General features: G+C 37.2%; 1 protein-coding gene across 2 annotated transcripts in view; it reads right to left on the bottom strand.

Annotated features, from left to right (window-relative positions):
- Positions 1–15,195: 15,195 nt before the first annotated feature.
- The window catches only part of VAV3 (vav guanine nucleotide exchange factor 3), a 171,563-nt gene continuing 166,325 nt past the window's right edge, over positions 15,196–20,433 (bottom strand). For both annotated transcript variants that reach the window (XM_040610281.1, XM_040610282.1), the window contains exons 26-27: positions 18,439–18,590; positions 15,196–16,562 (exon numbers count right to left, since the gene is read on the bottom strand). In XM_040610281.1, the coding sequence (XP_040466215.1) occupies positions 16,521–16,562; positions 18,439–18,590 (194 nt within the window). In that variant the 3' untranslated portion in view covers positions 15,196–16,520. The remainder of the gene's footprint in view (positions 16,563–18,438; positions 18,591–20,433) is intronic.

Raw genomic sequence — 20,433 nt, 5'->3', positions numbered from 1 at the left:
TAGATCAGCCCCTGTTCATTTGAAAATAAAAAAGGGTGTTTTCTTAATATTGACAGAAATGCCATAATCTCAGAGCTCTAAATGCTTTGGTTGCAAGTAAGCGGTTTACTGTAAGATGCAGAAAGGAAAAAATTACTACCCCTTCATATTTTATTAAAAAGGCAATTATAAGGTTATGTACACTTGCATTTCTAGGAACTCAGTATCTGCAAATTTTGCAGCCAGTTTGTCTTCACAACCTCTGGGTCTTGTTGCGGAAGACACACACGTGGGATTCTTTCATGAACGATTTATGCTTTCTTGATGCAAATTAGAGGTGATCTGAGGTAGAAACATGCTGGTGGAAGCACTGCAGTAACAGCTGGGAAGAAATCAACCTGTACACCCTCAGTGCTGTCCATGGAGATTTTTTTGCCACTAGGTTCTCAGTGTGTGCATCCGAAGACCAAGTTTTTCCATGTGGAAGATCACTTGGAAAATAATCTTAAAGATGACTGAAGGGCTCTGGTTATCCGGTGAAAGCTGCTACTTTCCAAAAGGGACATTTTAAATGTTTAAGTGCCAGGTTAGCTAGATTACTTCAGATAATTAAAAGCATAAATAAGAAACACTGCTTTTAGAAGGCAAGTGATTGCATGAACTGGTCAGTAAGAAGTATGTGCCTAAGAAGAAGGAATGGTCTACACCTACCCCTGGAGTCCCTGTGAAGAGGCAAGACGCAACACTGCACTACGTCAACACTATTAGGCTGACGACAGACTCTCAAAGGACAGCATGGCCTGGGCAAGCACTACTGGGAAGCGGGAAGGTACATTAAAATCAGGACATACTGATAAATAGTCAGAGGGGTCTGGGATTCCCTCAAGCAGCATAGGGAGATGCAGAAAGGAAGATTAGCAAACCCCACCCTCTTGCTCAGAAAGGGTCAAGCTGATACAGAAAGGATCTCTTCAGAATAAAGAGGGCAGTGGGCATCATATGCATTTCCTGAATCCTTAAAGGAAAGGTATAGGTAAAACTTGCTCAGATAATTAGATGTAAATTGGTCATACTGTTCATTGCTGGTTTGGACGTGAAATGTCACAATGTTTAAATGCTCTCCTCCAGTGACTGCTGCTCCAGTATAAAAGTCTGCTGTAAAACTAGGCATAAAATGAAAAGGAACCACAAAGTAAAGCAAAATAATCCATGGTATTCCTTCTCCTTGGTGAATGAGGTTAAGAAGGGCAAAAGAGCAAATTGAAGGCAAATTACATGGCTAACAATGTCTGTATACTAATCATTGAAAGAAGAACTAACAAAAACGGGCATTTGTATTTAGTACGTGAGATGCTGTTTCCTGAACTTTCCCGAGTTCTGCCAGTGACTTCAGCGTAGCCACAATTCTATCCAGAAAATGTATCAAGTCGAACTCCGTGAGAAAATGGAGGCCTGCCAGTGTGTTAAGATGCGAAGAACATTGCATACCTCAGTCTTCAAATAAATAAATAAATAAATAAAACTTTGCCATGAGAATTTTTCTCTTCACAGGGAAACAAAATATATTTGCATTATACCAGCACAGTAGCTTAACTTATTCTCCTCCCTTATGCACAGCTGATGCAAACTCCCACTCTTTTTGTTATAACAGAGGAAACAGCTGGGCCTGTTCCAGCTGTATTAGTGGAACCTGATTTTTAAAGCACCAAAGATGCAGATATGACATGGGATTCCCCAATGCATACAAATACTCTAAAATCTGGCCCCCAGGTCCACTGGCAATGAAACAAGACAGACGATGTTTTATCATGTTCCAAAACATTCTTGAGAGGTAACAAGTGAAAGCAAACATAACACAAGCAGCATAGTAGGGTCTAGCAAAGCAAAGGATACCTTGCAGAAGGTGAAAGAGCACAAGAAAATATCACTCAGTCCCTTCCTCCCAATAATCAGAAAGCTTTGTCATCACAAATGCTTAAAGACGATATGGCAACCAAATGCTCCCCCTCCTACCCCTTCCAGCAAGCTCATTTCAATTGCAGCTACAAACCACGAACATAAAAAGACTTCAATGAACCCAGGAGACAGCAGATGTTAATTATAGCAAAATGGTATCAAAGCCAAAAGGAAATTTGTTTTGGTTTGGTTTTGCATGATTAGTTCAGCAGCACTCCCAAACAGTGTAAACTACAGGGTATGCAAACCCTGACCACTTGACAAAGATATATGTAGACCTGCCCATCCTATGTAACCGAATGTCACTTACGTAGTTATTAGCAATTGCCCTTAAGCTAATGCATCATATGTCTTTTTGACAAGAGTAATAGCTGTGTTCTGACAAAGAATAATGGCCATTTCAATTGAGAATGTTAAAATATAACTGAAATCAAACATGAAATTATTAGTGAAAAATGTAGGAAAGATGACAGAAGTGCGTAACTACACTGGAATTATCAGTAGCTTGACTGACCTTAATATAGCCCTAATAAGTGTTCCATGCAGTACAATCCACAAAAGCAAACGGCAACGATAGTCACTGCGCTTTGAGACTAGGGTGCCCTCAGTGCCCAAGGAGCTTCAGTGCTCACCAGAGAACAGCAGCGCTCCTAGGGAGCTTCTGTTCCCACCAAATCTCGTGCTTAATGGCCTAATTCTTCAGTTTTACACTAATTTGAAACTGTCAAGCTATTGAAAACACCTGAAGCTATACTGTGTACCAAAATGAGGAATAAAGCCGTGTCTTCCAGAAGCAGCTGCTGTTCTCCTTCAGCAACCCTTTTCTTGGATGTAATGAAGAGGGCTGAACAATAAGTACTGCAAGTCTCTCCTTGCAAACCTCAGACTTTTGCAGTAAGCCATTGTCTCACTTTCAGTAATTGAAATGAAGCTCTCTAAATATTCCAATCAATTACTTTTTGATTTACTGCCTTCCATGGCATTTTCCCCCTTCAGTTATTGGTGCACTTTGACTTGTATTTCCCACAGGGACATTGCGTGCTAGAATTGTATGTCATTCTTTTAAAACGTCTCTTTCCTTCAGGTAGAAGTTTAGGCTGTACCCTGTAGGGGGTCCCTGAACTAATCTCTCCCTGGTCCTAGCAGAGATCTCCTGCTTCTCCGACTAACAGGTTTTTCACCACAGCAATTATTAGAATATTGATCAAAAGCTTCCCCTGAATCTTGTCTCTCTAAGACTGCACTAAGCATAACAAGTTAACAGACTTAAACATCTTCCAGCATGCATTTGTAACATTGTAGTGTCTGATTTCCTACATTCAAATGCACTGGTTGTAGTCCTTGTCTCTCTCTGAGGAATAATGGACACAAATCCTGGGTGGACTTGGCCCACGAATCTGTAGCACTGAGCAATCCAGGTTTTGGAAGCGGTCTTTTTATGCTGGCCACTAATTGTTGCCAAACAAGTCAGAAGATCTTTGTGCCCGCTGTGGGAAAAATGGGTGATGGAAACATCGTTAGAGCAGCTCTTCGAAACCCACTGACTAACACATCGCCTTACTGATCAACTGTTATTTGTTTCGCAGTAGTTGGAGAATTAGGTGTTTTCCTAAAAGTGAATTTAAAATATCCCTTTGCATCCTTCCCAGCCTTCAAAATACTCTGTCATTCAGACCCATTGCTTTGTCATTGCACAAGAAAAGAGGTCTATGTGACTAACACCCACAGCCCTCACCCCACTCCTCACAATTATCCTTTTCTTCAGCAACAGAATTCTCAGATTCTCAAAATCAATCAATTTCCAACATTATTATGAAAAGGGAGACCTTGAAAAAGAAAAAGCCTTTGGGATAGTAATCTCTTCATTACAAGGATCTATTTTTCCCACATATAAACATTGCAAGAATGTATCCTTAAGTCTATGTTACTTGTTCTTTACGTACCAGAAACTAATAAGGAAACCATACCTACACCGTATTGATAATTCACAAGGCCAAAGAGACAGGGTGCGGATTTTCTGAAATTTTAATTAAACCTAAGAGAATCAATAAAACCATTTGTTCAGTTCTAGTTCCTGGTTTTAGGCAATAATATCTTCATGCTGCTGCTTGTTTATATTAGAAATTACATGATCTGCTCAGCTGAAAAAAGACTATTGATTTGTATGTAAAACCAGGCAAAAGTACTGGCTGTTTACAAGGGATTCATGGTTACTGTGAATAGTATCTGTAAACAGTCACCTGACTCCAGCGTGACATATCAGCACGCCTCAAAGGAAGCAAGCTGAACAAATCAACACTTTATATAGCACACAGGAACCACTAAGCCACTTTCTTTGTCCAGTTAAGGAACTTTCCAAGTCTGACTAGAAAAATAACACAAAAGAACGCATGCTGTTCAATAGCTCCTAAGAGGAAGATGAAGGAAGGAGAAATAAAAGAAGAGGAAAATAAAAGGAATTTGGTAAACGTGATCACTTACCATTCAGGCAGCTTTCTGCTATGTTGCCCTCTCTGCTTGAAAGATCCAAAAGCACTTATTTAACTACTAACCAGTGAGCACTCACTGGTCCGAGGAACTCCCGGGAGCAGCACTCACTAGTCAAAAGCTTTCTACCACTGAAAGAATAGTCTGCCCTTCACCATTTCTGCCCATACCAGAGGAAGGAAACAGCCAATGCGAGTGGAATCTTTGTCACAGCCATCACCCACGGACAGTTTACAACCTTTTCTCTATGGGATTTAAAGAGCATCTTAGAATCCTTGTTGACCTTTCCTAAAATACCCATAAGTTACAAATTCCCAGCAACATTTATTGTCTTTAAAAGTGAACGTAAGTCTTGTCTGAGACTGCCGGAACTGCAGTATCATCATGAAATCCTGGTTCTATTCAAGTCAGCAAATTGCCTGCACACCTGTAGATTTCAGATGTCAGGTTTCATACTTGGCTAATGCAGAACATTTCTACAAATAGAACTATAGCTCTTTAGTACTGGTAACTGTATTTTTCATTTTAGTATGTTTGAATTGATGTGTAAGCTTAATTTGAACCTCCTGACTGTTACATGCAGACAGCTGTTGGCCATCTTTTATTGTTGTGGAAGTAGACAGGTGGAGGATTGTTTGGGTTTTTTTTTTAATTCATAAAACAAACACATTTAGTAAGAATGACACTAGTTTCTCAGTCTCAAGAATTCAAGGAGAGACAAAGCAGTCAAATATGGAAATACTTGGGTTTTTTCTCCATTTACTGTTGGAATCAGAAACCCCAAGCAAGTAATACTAAACAGGGAGGAGGCAGTCACATTTAATGCTTATCAAACTTTTTTCTGCAGATTCTTCATCCTAGAGAATTTTGTCCAAAATATCAGGCATCCAAATTTCAAAAAGCTGTTCTCAAAGCATTTCCTTTAATGGACAACAGAGCTGGGTAAAAGCAACAGATCTTGATTTTTGGTCTACTTTATTTCTGACACTTTAGGATTACTGCAGCTTTTAGGCTCATGCTTAGGGATGCTTCGGTCCCACGGCAGCAGCTGACGTCGAGGCCTCTGCACAACTTTGGGGTTATGTCTTTAACCTCAGCTTTCATGCATGTGATACAAGGACGCTGATGCGTTCCCCCCTATACACTGATGATCAGTTTGCTTGAGATGCAACTGGAATATAATTTTCTGGACAGTTATTTTATGTGATTGCCAGAGAACTATGACTTACTATAAGGCATGGCCTCAGGCACCATCACTGCTAAAACTCATGCAGCTGAATAATTCTCTGAAGCGCACATCCTGACTGATCCATATGGCTTCAGTTTGCACCAGTTTGTGTCATTCTGACCATGAAAGGTCCACAGTTACAACTGAACTTATCAGTTCTGGTCAAGTTTGAGTTGCTTCTGAGGTTGTTGGCTATGTTCTACATCTCATGTGGTCATGCTTCAGACATTTTTTCTTAAAAGAAAATACGAGTGTTATGCTACAAAGTGTAACAGTGAATTCTGTTCTTGAAAGTAACCCGATACACTTAAAGGACATTTCAGTTTAGTTTTCCGCCTCCTTACAACAAGCTCTTTTGTTGCATGATCACAATAGATCACTTAATTAGAACTGTAAAAACTATCTGGAAATAATATCAAATCTCCAGAAAGTTCCATTACTTGACAGAATGTTGTTAAAACAAGCGTTCAGTTCCCTCTTACAACAAACTTCGTCCCAGCCTACCAAGAAGCCAAACCCTGAGTGTCCTATAAACTCTTGTATAAGAAAATGCCACCATTGAATAGGTGATACGGTGATTCTATTTTGGGTTCTGTTTCTACCAAAACATTCAATATAGAATGTTAATATTTTTCCAAAGAAAGAAATGAAAAATACAATATCTACAAGAAATATTTAAAAAAAAAAAAAAAAAAGGAAAAAAAAAAAACCAGAGGAAATGTTGATTATACTTGATTGTGTGTTTTGCCACTGAATTTGCTTCCCATATTTCCATATGATTTCATATATATATATATATATATATGCATCATGCTGTGTTACTGTGTTAGAAAGTATTCCAAGCTGCTTTGGTACGTATATTTCAACAAGTTGAGGTTAATGCTTTACTAAGCATTTTTTACACTGACTATATGGGGAAGGGGAGGGGGGAAACACCAACATTAAACGCTTCTTGCACTGGCAAGTATAATAAGAAACCACTGCCCAAGGCAAGGTATTCCTTGAGAAACTTAGCATAGGCTCGCAAAAGGCCTCTCTGGGTATTGCTTCCTAAAACAGGGACAAGGGGGTGACTGAAGTGTTCTTTTTTTCATGTCATTAGAGGAGAGGGAGAAGGAGAAAGGAAACAAAGTGTGAGAAATCAGAGAAGCAATAATACAGGCAGAGAAGAAAGCCACTAACGAAATTAAAAGAGCAGGGTTTTTTTAACAAAGTATTCACCAGAAACCTTGATGTCTGGAAAGGAAACCAATTCTTGGTCAGGAAAATGGAAAAAAAAAATAGAGAGACTTTGTAAGTATACTAGCTGTGCTAATGAAATACATTTCCCCCCACACCCAATTTCTTCTACTAAATGCAGCAAGATTCTAAACACTGGCTAACTGTACCACAAGCAGTATCTGAATGCATACTATGTAACAATGTTATCGTACAGATACAGCTGTAACTTCAGTATCTAGGTAATACGGGGTTTAGAATTTATTAAAAAATCAATACATTGGTAGAGCAAATCCTGACATTTTGCCAACTCTTTGAGGGCAGGGTGGAGCCACACAAGGACCCATCAGTATCAGCTCCAAAATAAGCAGCCCAAATGACAAGAGGTTGAACCACCAGGTCAAAGCTCAGGCTGATGTGCAGTGAACCATGCATATGCTCCAAACACCACGTTTGTGTCACGTTAACAGGTTCTGGCTTTTGAACCCGGTTTTGTTTTGTGTGTGGAGACACACCAGACTCCAGTGACACATGGAAGAACAAACAGTGTCACATCACATGCCACTTGTTCTCCAGTTACATTGTTGTGTCACAGGTTAATCATTGTCACTTCATGCAGCCACACATCACACCGTCTATTAATTATTACTTAATGTCACTGCACTACTAAATGGTTTGATGAATTCTGTTAGTAATTAGAAATGTTTGTGCAGTGACACTCAAATAAAACTTTTCTCTTCACAGAGCATTCCTGATGACGAGCCAGAAAAAGAAAACACCCAAGTTTATTAGTCTTACTGACTAGATGCACTTTATTTGGACTACAGCTCTTTTCTATGCTTGTTGATTTATTTCACTGGTAACTACCAAATACTCTTGACAATCCAAAAACTGAGACTAAATTCAGCTACATGTAAGACAAACCACTGCATCACTTTATACACATTTAGAACAGAGAGAAAGGATGCCATGCCAAAAGCTAGCACTGCTATTTGTTATTAATTTAGAAAAAGTCAAACAAGAAAAAGATGCACTCAGACACCAGGTAGAATTAATCTTAGCACTAGTATTCAATCATGTGATGTTAAAAAAATATCACAGTCAAGCTGATAGCTTGTTTGCTGTTCTCTCTTTTATGGAAAAATTTTAATATTATAGTACTTTTTCAAATTCTGCATAAAAACTAAATCAACTGGTTTTGTTTTACAAAAATGTAGTTTCTGATGATTTGAGGGAAGAATGCTTGAAGTCAAGTAATCTCCTTCTCAGATCTTTCATTTTCCATCTGTTTGGAACACAGTAGGAAGACGTGGCACCTGAGCTGCCTTCCTTGTTAACCTTCCCTGAAATCAATGCATATTTCAGAAAAGTTTTGATTTTGACAACACTGCATATGTTGCAACAACAGTATGTTTATCAAAAATAAGCTTATGAACTGTAATAATGCCATTTAGTTCATGCTTCCCACTGTGAATCAACTCTTTAGGTCTGTGAGTTTACACCTTTTTTACACTACCATGAGCTAAATATAAGCTAACTGCATCTCCTGAGTGAACTGTTTTAATTTATAAAAGTTCAAACTCTTGGCATATTTAGAAATCTGATAGTTCTACGTTGGATGTTCACCTTATTACCTGTCATATATATTTTCCTCTATACATTGGTATAACATTTCTATGGGATTTTGGCAAACACCAGCAGTTGACTGAAGCACTGCAGAGCTGAAAGGCAATCACAGAAAGGCAGTACAGCAGGATCTCCAAAAGAACATCTGGTACGTATCTTGGGCATTTTTAGCTATATATAAACTATCCCTAATGTATGTTTAGCTAACCATATCTTAAAAACCTCCAGTGTTGGAGATTCCACAATTTACCCAAACAATGCAGCAATATTCAGAGAAATTCCCCTAAAGACTAAATCTCCTTGCTCCAGTTCAACCTTGATTTTTTCTGGTACTATTTACCAGATTACACCGACTACGGAGAATACTTCAGTCTCTTAAATTACATAAAACGTTTCACTTAATTGGACACTATTATCAACACCTCCCTTAGCCTGTTCTAAATATGGTTCAAGTAACTTGTTTCTTTATGCTTCTTTGTTAGTCTTTTCTGGAATATTTTCAATGAGATTGTATTTTAATCAAAATCTAGTGCCCAAAGCTGGACAAAGTACTTCAGCTGAAGCCTTACAAGAAATGAAAGAAATTATTACATACATTTTATAGATGATGTTCCCATTTCTATATCAATATTTACCCTTCCTTCACAGTAAAATCCTGTTAACTTATATTCTGTCCATGATTTGGTTTTACTTTTGAGTCCTTTAATACAGTTCTACTGCTTAGCCAGAACTTGCCCCATCTTAACTGGTGTACACAATTTCCACCTGTAAAAATAACTTCATAAATGATGTTGTTTAATTGCATCTCCTTTTCTAAATTACCAATTTATCACTATCTAGGCAAGTTAAAATCCTACCCTCCAGCCCACTCACAGCCCATGCTTGCATGACATCATCTGAAATTAATTTAAATATATTTTCTAGACATGAAAGTAGGTTTGTCAAGAATTCTTTTGTTGAGAGAAGGTCAAGTTTGAAATAGACATCCTTCAGCACAGTATAAAACTTAACTCCCTATAGACAGACTGAGACCCTCAAAGATTTACAAGTAAAGAATGTGCAAGCAGGGAACCACTGCTTTTGGAAGTTTGTTTTTTCTAAAGCCACGCGTCAATTTGGGATAGTAGACAAAAGAAATAATGTGATCAGAAATAGTTTCCATGAGCATTAACTAGCATGTCCCAGAAGATGCAAAATAAGAAGGTTTTTGTGCATCTGGTCTTACTGTATAAATCTGAGGAGTTGCAATCAGACTCTGGTGACTAAGCTTGCATTCCCATGCTCAGAACAATGTAGAAAAAAAGGTATGTTCCCCCAAAGCATGAATCAAAGTCGCAAAGAGTGAAAAGATGTATCTAGATTTTGATTAGATTGCTGCGGCCTGATTTTCTACAACTTACTGTCTGGAAAAAGTCATAAGTCTTAGTGAAGTACTCATTTGCAGAGCATTCTGCCCTTTAATTTTCTAATTCCTGTCTTTACCCGATACATCTCTCTTTTTAAAATAAAATACGAGTACGCTATTGCATCCTCTACTTAAAAGTTGTGCGTGGAAATAGAGCAGTTGATATAATAGGTAAAGAAAGTCCCTGTCCCACCCTTCCTTCAACAATAAAAATTAGTATTACCAAAACAAAAATCAGATATGGTTGCTTTTGTGATCTGCTTGTATTATTCTTCTCTCCATTTTAATATTCCTGATGACTTATGGAATTGGGCATGTTGACTCGTACCACACCTCAGCTGAATTTTATAACAGTCTTTGTGACTGGGGGGAAGTGGGGGAGAATGAATGAAAACAAGCCTCCCCTTCAGCACATAGTACATTCAAGTGTTTTTTCAACCAAAACACTCAAATTAGATGTCACCAAAAAGCGACACCCGAAATGTTACAGAACACACAGTTCCAGGGAATTTAATCTTTCATCCATCACAAACACAAGGGAGTCCAAGTTTAATGAAACTATATTCAAAGATACATCAAACTGGTCTACAAACTCCTCTGAGGTAAGCATTCCCCTCTCTAACAGTAAAACAAAAAGTTGTCAATACCATCCTTATAGCCATTCTGAGTCTATCTCGAGCAGTAGGGAAGCAAAAGAGAAAAAGCTCTCAAGCCACTGCATTCCAAATGTATTTGAATAACTGGCCTTTCTGAGATACCAACTTTAAATAACACTTGACAGGAAGGGGAAGGGAAAACAAACTCAGGATTCAAAAAACAAAATTCTGGAAGAAGAGGTAGGAAAGGTGTTTGTACGTCACTCAGTAACTTGGTAGGGTGAGGAACTCCTGGCACATTCCACATTATTAATAGCTTACAAGCTATAGGAACACTGACTATAAAACTACCAGAGAAGAAGGTTCCTTCAGTTACACATATTTCCATTAGCCTTATGCATGAGTAAGAATTATAATCCTAGGAATAATATTGCATGTCCTTGATGAAACCTTTTAATTGCTTTGGGAAAATACACAACTAATTGAAGACAGACTTATTGAGTTATCTGGTAAGACTGGGACTAAGTCCAAGGGTCCTTGACCCCTCTACCACATTAGTAAACTTTTCCCATACAAAAGCATTACAGAATTTCTGTTTCCAATCCAATGCTATCAATAAACATTTGATATTTGGGGCAATCCTTTAGAAAAGTTATCACGCACTAGGTTGCTTCTAATACATATGGTATGGTATCAACTTTTTACTTCTTCTCTGATCTTCTCTATTTTTGTTCTTCCTAAAGCCACGTATTACACTACTAATATTAAAAAAATAATAAATAAATAAATCTGAAGAAAGCAAACCAGCCTCAATGCCCCTGGGGAATCAGCCACCTCTGAAGCTGCCATTTGTGGTAACTATGAGTTTACTTAAGAACAGATTGCAACATTTTAAAATGAACTCACATATTTTCTGAAAGGCACGCTACCAGGTAAAAAAATTATAACTCTGAATAAAGTCACCAATAAGTCAAACATTTCAAAGGCCTTATTAAATAAAATCTAGCTTCACAGTCATGTAAGCAGCAGAGATCTTTATAATGAATGGGCAGAATACACTACAGCAGATCAGAAATTATAAAACTAAATTAGAAACCCAAATCTCATTTGCTATAAAAACAAATGGTTCTTTGTTCTTGAAAAGGAAGTTGCTAAGATAATGCAACAAAGCACCCTTCTGCAGACAATTTCTAATGCTTAATCTTTTCTGTATTTCTATTAGCTAATTATACATGAATCATACATTTCAGTATTTTGTGAAAAAGTGGATATCATTAACATCTTATCCCACACTTTATGAAGTTAAATTCCTCAAAACTACCCTTCCTCCATATAGTGGACATACAGGTAAGAACTAAAATTCCATGGCACATTTCAAGAAAAGCTAAGGAATGTATGAACTTCTTTCTCTTAAATGAATACATTCCAAGATTCAAAGTTGTATGCCAGTGATGACCTCACCTGAAATTGATGAGAACAGATATTACTGTGGCTTGCTAAAGCATGGTCCATTACATATACACACAGCATCTCTGCCTGTCGTTTGACCTTTATGCCTGCTGGACTGTCTGGGTGAGATGGCATTAGCTATCTTCACACCAGCTCCTACAGTGCTGTTTCACATTTGCAACTAAAACAGTGCTGACAACGCACTGATGTTTCACCTACTGTCAAACGGCGCTGCCTAGCATCAAGGCCTTCTCCGTTCCTTACTCTGTGCCCTCCCCTGCAGTGAACAGAAGTTGGGATGGGACACAACCAGGTAGATGATCCAAACTAGCCAAAGAAATACTCCATGTCATATAATGTCATGCTCAGCAATAAATGGAGAGAGGGGAGTGCTTCCTCTGTTGCTCAAATCAAATAAGCAGTGCGCTCTGACCAGAACAGCTTGGATTTCAGATAAATTACTAATGTAAAAGCTCTCAGCAGCCCAGTCCATAGCAGAGACAAGAGTTAATTTCCTGTAGTGTCAATACAGTTGGTGAAACTGCACAACAGTGCCAGTGCCTAAATTATATCAGCCGTTGCAGCTCTTTTTCCAAAATGTTGGCAATACTGACCATGAAATAAAAACAAACGTTTTTGTGGTGAACATCAAAGTCAACAGAACAAACCTGGGTCCGAGGTTGGGTATTTCGTATAAACAAGCTCCACGTTTTCCTAAACAACACTCTAGCCTTTATGAACTGCTAAAACCTTGAGAATCAACCTTTTCTTCTCCTTTATAGAGCACCTAGAGATTGCCTGTGAGGTAAAGGAGAAAGATATCCTGGTTGACATAATTTTCATTGTTCAAGGTTAGATTTTATTAGTATTTTTTTTTAGGATGAGATTTTCAAATAATCTTCCAAGCCTTACAACTGAAAAAAAATATTCAGAGCACAGTCACAAGTGGTTCTTATGCCCTAATTAAGTGCTTTCTCAATTTCTCACCCATCAGAGGACACACATCTCACATATAAGGGGAAGGAGAATGTCTGTGACTGACTGTGATATTGTTAACAAGAGAATTTAATTGAGAAACATTTTTGCATCTCACATTAGGTGTGACTCTTAGTTATGTGATATGTTCATGGGTGACAGGAAAATTATGCCTTACATCTGTAGAGATGTGTAAATGCCTCATTAAGTTTAATAATTATCTGTTAGAAGGGCAGTTCCACAAGAATCTCTCTGCTACTGAAAAATAGAAGGGACACAATGAAACAACATTGCAATTGTTTTATCACTGACCTTGCTGAATTAAACCACCTGTCCAGAAATATTTTTATAAACATATTAATAACGAACATTGTATCATAAAAAATGCATGAATGGGTTACACCACAAAAAGGTTATCAAGTAGCCCATGAAATAAGACACAGACTATATTTTAAGACTTGAGCTCAATTCAACCTGAATTTCTGTGTTAATTCACATATGACAGAGGAAGAAAGCAGAAGGTGGAAGAGAAAGGACATTGCTATGAAACATGACACATAAAAGGAAACCTTTTAAGAACAGCTTTCCAAACAAAAATCTTCAAGCATCATCTTTGACAGACAACAATCAATAGTATATGAGTGATTCCACTATGTCCTGTATAGCTAAAAACAAAACAAAAAACCCCACCACCTTCCTGGATGAGGCAGAAGGCAAATTATCCCAACCAAAAAAAAAAAAAAAAAAAAAAAACTCTCTAGGAAAGCTATACTATCCCATTTACATTGACAGCTGAGTTTTACAGCTAAACAAGGATTATACAAATCTGGGAAACCAAAACAGAACATTATCAACCTCTGCTCACAATGAGAAAGTGGTTCGACAAACGAAGCACAACCTTCATACTAGCCAACTACGCATTTTGACACATACCATTAAACAAAAATTTAACCAGTTTATTATATTTAACATATTTACAAAATAGTACAAATTAAAGTACTGTAACCATTATTGCATGACAACAAAACCTCCATACAGGCAAAAGCAGCACATGAAAGAGACACTCCAGAATAGATAGGAAGTCTTTGGTACTCAAAATATAGTTTAAGATGCAGCATTAACTCAATCAATACAGGGCATTAAACACAGACAACGATATGTAGATTTATGCCACAAGTGTCAGTTCAGCTATGGCTTCCATTCTTCTCAAAGGCTGATTATTGGACTCAGCAATTGCTTAAAAGCTTTACAGTGACTTTAGGATGGAAAAACAACTCAAAATTATTCTAAAACCAAGCTGTTGAAAATGACTGATATATTTCTCAACTCTTACTGAATTAAACTGCCTCTTCTCAGAACTACCTGACAGCAAAGCACTAAACACCTCACAGGCCTAGAGCCTATTCCTCTACCCCTTGAGCAGGCAAAACTGTGCAAGAATCAACTTTGTCTACTTAAGGAATATAGGATCGAGCTCACAATGGACAATAAAACTGCATGGCAAAACATGATCAAAGATGGCATACTCTAGTCTACACTGCTGTACACATAATTTACAAAATGTGTTTTATGCGTAATCTACATATTTACAAATGTTCTCAATTGTTCCAACAAGTAATGTACTCAACACAATCACAGTTTACATAATTTTGAGGTAAATCCTTGAAAAGTTAGAGCATCAGCAGAGTTTCATCTGCAAGGCTGAATCTCACAAGTGGAGGATTTCTAATTGGAAGATCCTCTCTTTGCCTGGTCACACAGCAGTGCATGCTAGGTGTAGCAGATGGGTAGGATGGTTGCAGAGACAGGGGATTATTATGAATCCTCTGTGCTGTGCATGGCTCTTTCTGATGGCCAGAAGGAGGCCAGAAAGAAGCAAAGAACACTGGGGACAGCCAAAAACAATCTGAAATATGTACTAGCAGATTCTGCTCCGTGGACGAACAGTGGATATTATGTTGCTTGTAGAGTGGGAAAATCTGCAGTGTTAAATCACGCAGTGTCTATGCACACTAATTGCAGGATGACTATGTGAAAAGAGGAAAGGAAAAAGCAAAAGAGAGGATGTGGGACAGGTTGAATTAACTTTCTTGATTGGTCAACATTAATTATGTTGCTTGTAGAGTGGGAAAAACTGCAGTGTTAAATCACACAGTGTCTATGCACACTAATTGCAAGATGACTATGTGAAAAGAGAAAAGGGAAAAGCAAAAAAGAGGATGTGGGACAGGTTGAATTAACTTTCTTGATTGGTCAACATTATTCTAGAAAGAAAATGCAAAGAAAAAGAAAGAGCTTTATTTTCTTAGAAGTTTTCAAGTCAGGTTAGACATTATCTAAATACTTAAAGTGCACGTACAAAGATACCACCCACATTTATTTTAACATACAACTACAGCGCTTCTGACCCTCCATAAATATATTTAAAGACTGCCTCACCAATGGGTGGACACCACTTTACAAGGCTTGATGTTTCAAGCTGTCTAACCTAGACACATTTTTCCTTGCAGATGTTCATAACACTGAAACAAGACCACTCACTCACTGCTATTTAGCGTCCCAGGGAACAAGAGAGAACAGGACACCAAGAATTCTGCAAGTTGCCTTTGCATTACCTTATAAGAGCACAAAAGGTGATAGAAACTCCTCTCTAACTAGGAAAAGACAGTTTAGAGTTGGAAGTGTCAAAGTTCTTCTGAATCAATCAAGAAGTTAAGATAAACAGGTTTTTTTCTTGAGAATTGACATCACCTTGCATTAGTATATTCTCCCACAGAATAGGTCCACAATACTTATTTGATGTTAATGCTGAAAAATTTAAAACTGGCCATGACTCAGTTGCACTTTTATGGTCAGCTGCTTAAATGAAAAAAACCTCACACAAAAAGACCTGGGATGACAAAAACGGATCCCACAATTCCACTTTCTGGATGTTTTTTCAAGCCATACCACATCACTACACCTTTTCCAAATGTTGTCTTAAAACAAATCGTTAGAAGATTTAAGCAGGACCTCAAAGCAGTCAGTTAACAAATTATATATGCATGAATGCTACTCATGTTTACTATGTATTTTCTTCAAAATGTGTTTGTGAGTGGAGCTGTAAGGTGATAAGTGGTCTGATGTTTCAAGACAAGTCTACTGACTATACTTTAGGCCCACTGGAATGACTGAACTCTGCTTTCTGAATGCAGTGATAAGGAGGAATAATAAGCCTTCATCTCCTTGTACCATCACAGATGTTAGCTAGAAGAAAAGAGACTTATTAAATATTCAGCCATTGCTAGTATTCATGGTGTAGTACAGGGTGAAATGAAAAGGAGCATAAAGCAATTTTTTTCCAGAAATCTTCTGGGAAGGTGAAGGTTGGGCTTTGTACTGAACCCAGTGATGGCAAACTGGCAGGTTGTTTCTTGCACAGCTCTGAGCAAGGTAATAATCTGTCAGCACAAACTTCTGTATAAATCCCAACATTAAGACTGGAAGGTTTAGACAGACAAAAATGCTGCTGTTTAAATACTTAACAAGACCAGTAACACTTTGAAGATATTAGATTTTTACAATCCCTGAAACTGCTGGTCAGCAGAGGAAAGATTTTAATTCATTCGTCCTCTTCAACATAAGTTGATGGAAACCAGCCCACCTAAAAAGGGGAAAAGCAGAACAAAATAATACATGAGATGCACAGTTACTTTTTAAATGGCTGAACTAGGCAATACAAGAATGGCTCTGCTCAGTACATATAACATTTAAAAGATTAACTTGACTGACTTGTCGCAGTTCGAGTAAGTACCCTAAACAAAGAAAAACTTGCAGATACTATAATCTGGAAACTAAACACCTCTCCCCTTCCCCTCCCGCCTGCCCGCCCATGCCCTCCCCCCTCTCCCCACTCCCCACCCCTCCAAAAACACACACAGACAAAAAAAAAAAAACCACCCAACCCACAAATAGAAATCCACTTTTGCCCAAATGAGAAGTCTAAGCATTCAGGAAAAAAAAAGTCATTCAGGACAAAAAAAAGTCTAGAAATACCAAAACCAGAAGTAGTTTTATAAAAGGTGGGATGCTGCTGCTATTTTTTTTAAATATGCCATTAAATATTTAACAGGCTTTCATGAGGTTCAGGGAATCCTCTTACAAAGGAAAGAGTGCCTGATTTGTTGCATTACATGGAGCTAAATTCCACTGCCACCAACAGGAGTTTTAAATATGTCAGAACCAGAAGGCAGAGTCCGGTGTTTCACATTTTGTAAGCTATAATGTTATCTCCATTCTGAAATTAATGATGTGCCTAAGATTATATAAGACACACTGGGAAGCAACGTAATATATTTCTTATTGTCTTATCTATTTGTTTCAGGTTTTTCACTCAGACTTCTTCATACCTAAGTCAATTTAGTACTCATGAAAGACCTCAAAACAAAACCTAGAGCATGATTGGAAGGAGTAACTGCATAAATTTTGTTTTAGACTACCTTGCCAAAATATCTCCAGAGATGAGCTTATGATCTCAAGTCCAGGCTATGAAAGCCATCAGAAAGAATGCTAACACAGTTAACAGGACATCCTTTAGGATATTTTGCATTAGAATGAGACGTTCAGTTTTCTTACATGTAAAATGTATATAGGATGACCACTATTTCTTCTGCTTCCCTATTTCTTCTTGCCTAATTGATAGTTTCACTTCAAAAGCACAACCAGGCTCATGCACATTTTAAAAAAAAAAAATTAAAAAAATGTTCTCCAAATTGCACAAAGCAGTAAATCTGGACATCTACTTCAACTGGGCCTGCAACTTTCATTTCCAGCTTCCAGCAGATTTCCTTTCTTCCACTTTGCATTCCTTGACCCTGCATCTCAGCCCATGAAAACATGGAAACAGCAGCTCAAATACTTCTGACTGATCTGCATTAAAGAGCAATATACTAAGTTTGAAACAATATAGGCTTTATAGGTCAAAACTGAAACTTCACTTCAATGCAAGTCTCAGAGTGCAGTGTAAAGTGACTTTGTAAAAATCCCTGCTGAATATGCCACTTCATATGAGACACATGTTTAGAAACCAAAGAAGAAGCTTTCTATAAGGTTGCTAATGCCATTGCATTGTAGTCTGGCAGAAAGGTGTGGAAATCATTCTTTGTTAAACTGCTGAACAGATTTCCACAGCACCAGTAACCTGAGGTTTTCATCACAAATATTTGTGCACACCACATTTCAAAAAAGTTCATCTGTAGCTGCACTATTAACCCTGGTTACTTTCCAACCTTATAATCTCACCCAAATATTCAGCCTTGTAGGTCACGTTAAATAACCAATTAATTTAGATGCTGGGAAAGCTGCCTGGCAAGTGTTCTGCCCGGTTCCTATGAAACACAGATGAGAACACATTGTATGTTGTGGATTTAAATATACAAAGAAGGTTTATGATGTAGGAACACATATTTTTTTTAAAAAAATCACTGTCAGTGAAGGCAGAAATGAGACAAAGAAAAAAAAAAAACACAAAACCACCTTACCCTTCCATTTACTTCACCTCTCCACCAGCCATTTGCACTCATCTTTGTATAAATTTTTACAACATCCCCTTTCAATAAGGACAGTTCTCTCATGTCTCTTGCACAGAAGTCATACCTGGCTATGGCAATGCCTATGACCTTCGGGCTTAGCACTGAAATGAAACAGACATTGATAGTCTTAGCATTTGTTAATTGAAGGCTACTCAAGTAATGTAAATAGCAGTACTGTAAAATATATAAAAAATTATTTCACAACATACACTGGCATTAATTTTATATAAATGTGAAAGCATCTACACCACAGAGATCAAGAAGGTTTAAACATAGGTGAATGGTATAAAAGTTGAAGGGATTTTATGTGATTTTTTTTTAATAGTCATTTTTATTTAGAAAAGAGTCAAAACTAGATGAACCGTAAATAAAATATCCCCCATCCCAAAATTTCTACATACATTTAAAATGATTATATTTTTTTATGCTTCATAATAAAACTTGCTGCCTGTTAACGTGCATCAACATATTTTACAGGTCACTAGTTTCTTTCCAAAAGAATTATTAGCATTTACAGTTGATTTAACTTTAAACCTCTAATGAAGCAAAACAAACAGAATAAGGTGCTGTTCTTTCAAAAACAACTCCCAAGTTAAACATTAATGCACTTAAAATTGGAAACTAACATCATCATGAGCAAAAAAGTAGAAGTTTCTACAGAAAATTTGTATGGATCATTTGTTACAAATTGCATGAACATTGGCTGATGTAAATCTACTCTTTTCAGGAGATTATTCTGTAAATCACCCATGAATTTGTTCTACAAAACTTTTCATGAAGAAAAAAATCCTTACAGATTTTTTCCCAAGTTTCAGTGAAATTAATACTTAAAAGCTACATCACCGTAAATGCCAATGCAAAGCTCAGACGTTCTAAGCAATAAAAAGTTGTGAAATATTTTTAAAAACCAAATGTGAAAAAAGCCTCGTTTCAAAAACCAATCCCCTTCTACCAAATAATTTTATACGAAATTATGTTTTCAAGCCTGATGTAGAATATATAAACTTGCAAAAAGGAATTCTCAACTCCTCTAATGACAGGTGGGCATAGCACCTAAGAGATAAAGGCCTTTGACTTGAGCAGTTTAGAAAAGACAACTACTACTCTATTGCACTTTGTAGTTGGAATGCTAATCCAATCTGGCTAAAGCGTGCGTATTTTTTTTCCATCAGTACCATTGTTTTCCTATGTAAGTCAGTCCAGACAGGAGTTTACAAGCAAAAGCAAGCTTCCTACTGAAAAGCTTTCAGAAGATTTCATCATATGAGCATGACGGATGACTTGACAGAATGTACATATAATAATCCTTTTTCTCAGAACCCTTTCCAATTTCTTAGAAATTCCCTATCATCTTTAGGAAATACCGTTAAGGTTCTAGTTTTGCAATGCAATTGCTTCAACAATGTAACACGGAAAGTTCATAGCTAGTTGCCTTTACATTAAATCAGGAACACAAAATATGGCAAATGGGCTAGAAAATCTTGACAGTTTCAGTTGTGCTTGTATTTAAGATTTCTCCTGACCTCACTGGGGACATTTATAGAAATGGAGGCTTTTGCATAATAGTATAAAATATATGAAAATCATAGTCAAATATTTTTATCTTACAGTGGCAATTCAAAAAAGCTACTTTAAAATAACAATAAATACTATGTTTAAAATACTATTAGATGTATCACAAAAAAGGAATGCCTAAAAATCTATTTTGGCAACAGATTATGCCCTCTTTTATATCATGCCATTAAAGCTTAGTCCAACCTTTCACACTGCTTATGTATAGTTGCTTATCAGATACTTGATACAAGACATACAAGATGTCATATAAAAGAGAATCAGCATCTCAATTTATTGCTTATATTTACTATATAAAGATGTTGTAGTTCAAACATACTTTTTTCCCCTCTAAGCAAGTCAGATGTAGATGCTACTTGTTTAGATCCTGAC

This window comes from Falco naumanni, chromosome 11 (assembly GCF_017639655.2).
Source record: "Falco naumanni isolate bFalNau1 chromosome 11, bFalNau1.pat, whole genome shotgun sequence".
In the NCBI taxonomy this organism is placed as follows: domain Eukaryota; kingdom Metazoa; phylum Chordata; class Aves; order Falconiformes; family Falconidae; genus Falco; species Falco naumanni.
The sequence above is the reverse complement of the archived record's forward strand: the minus strand, read 5'-3'. Positions and strand labels throughout refer to the sequence as shown.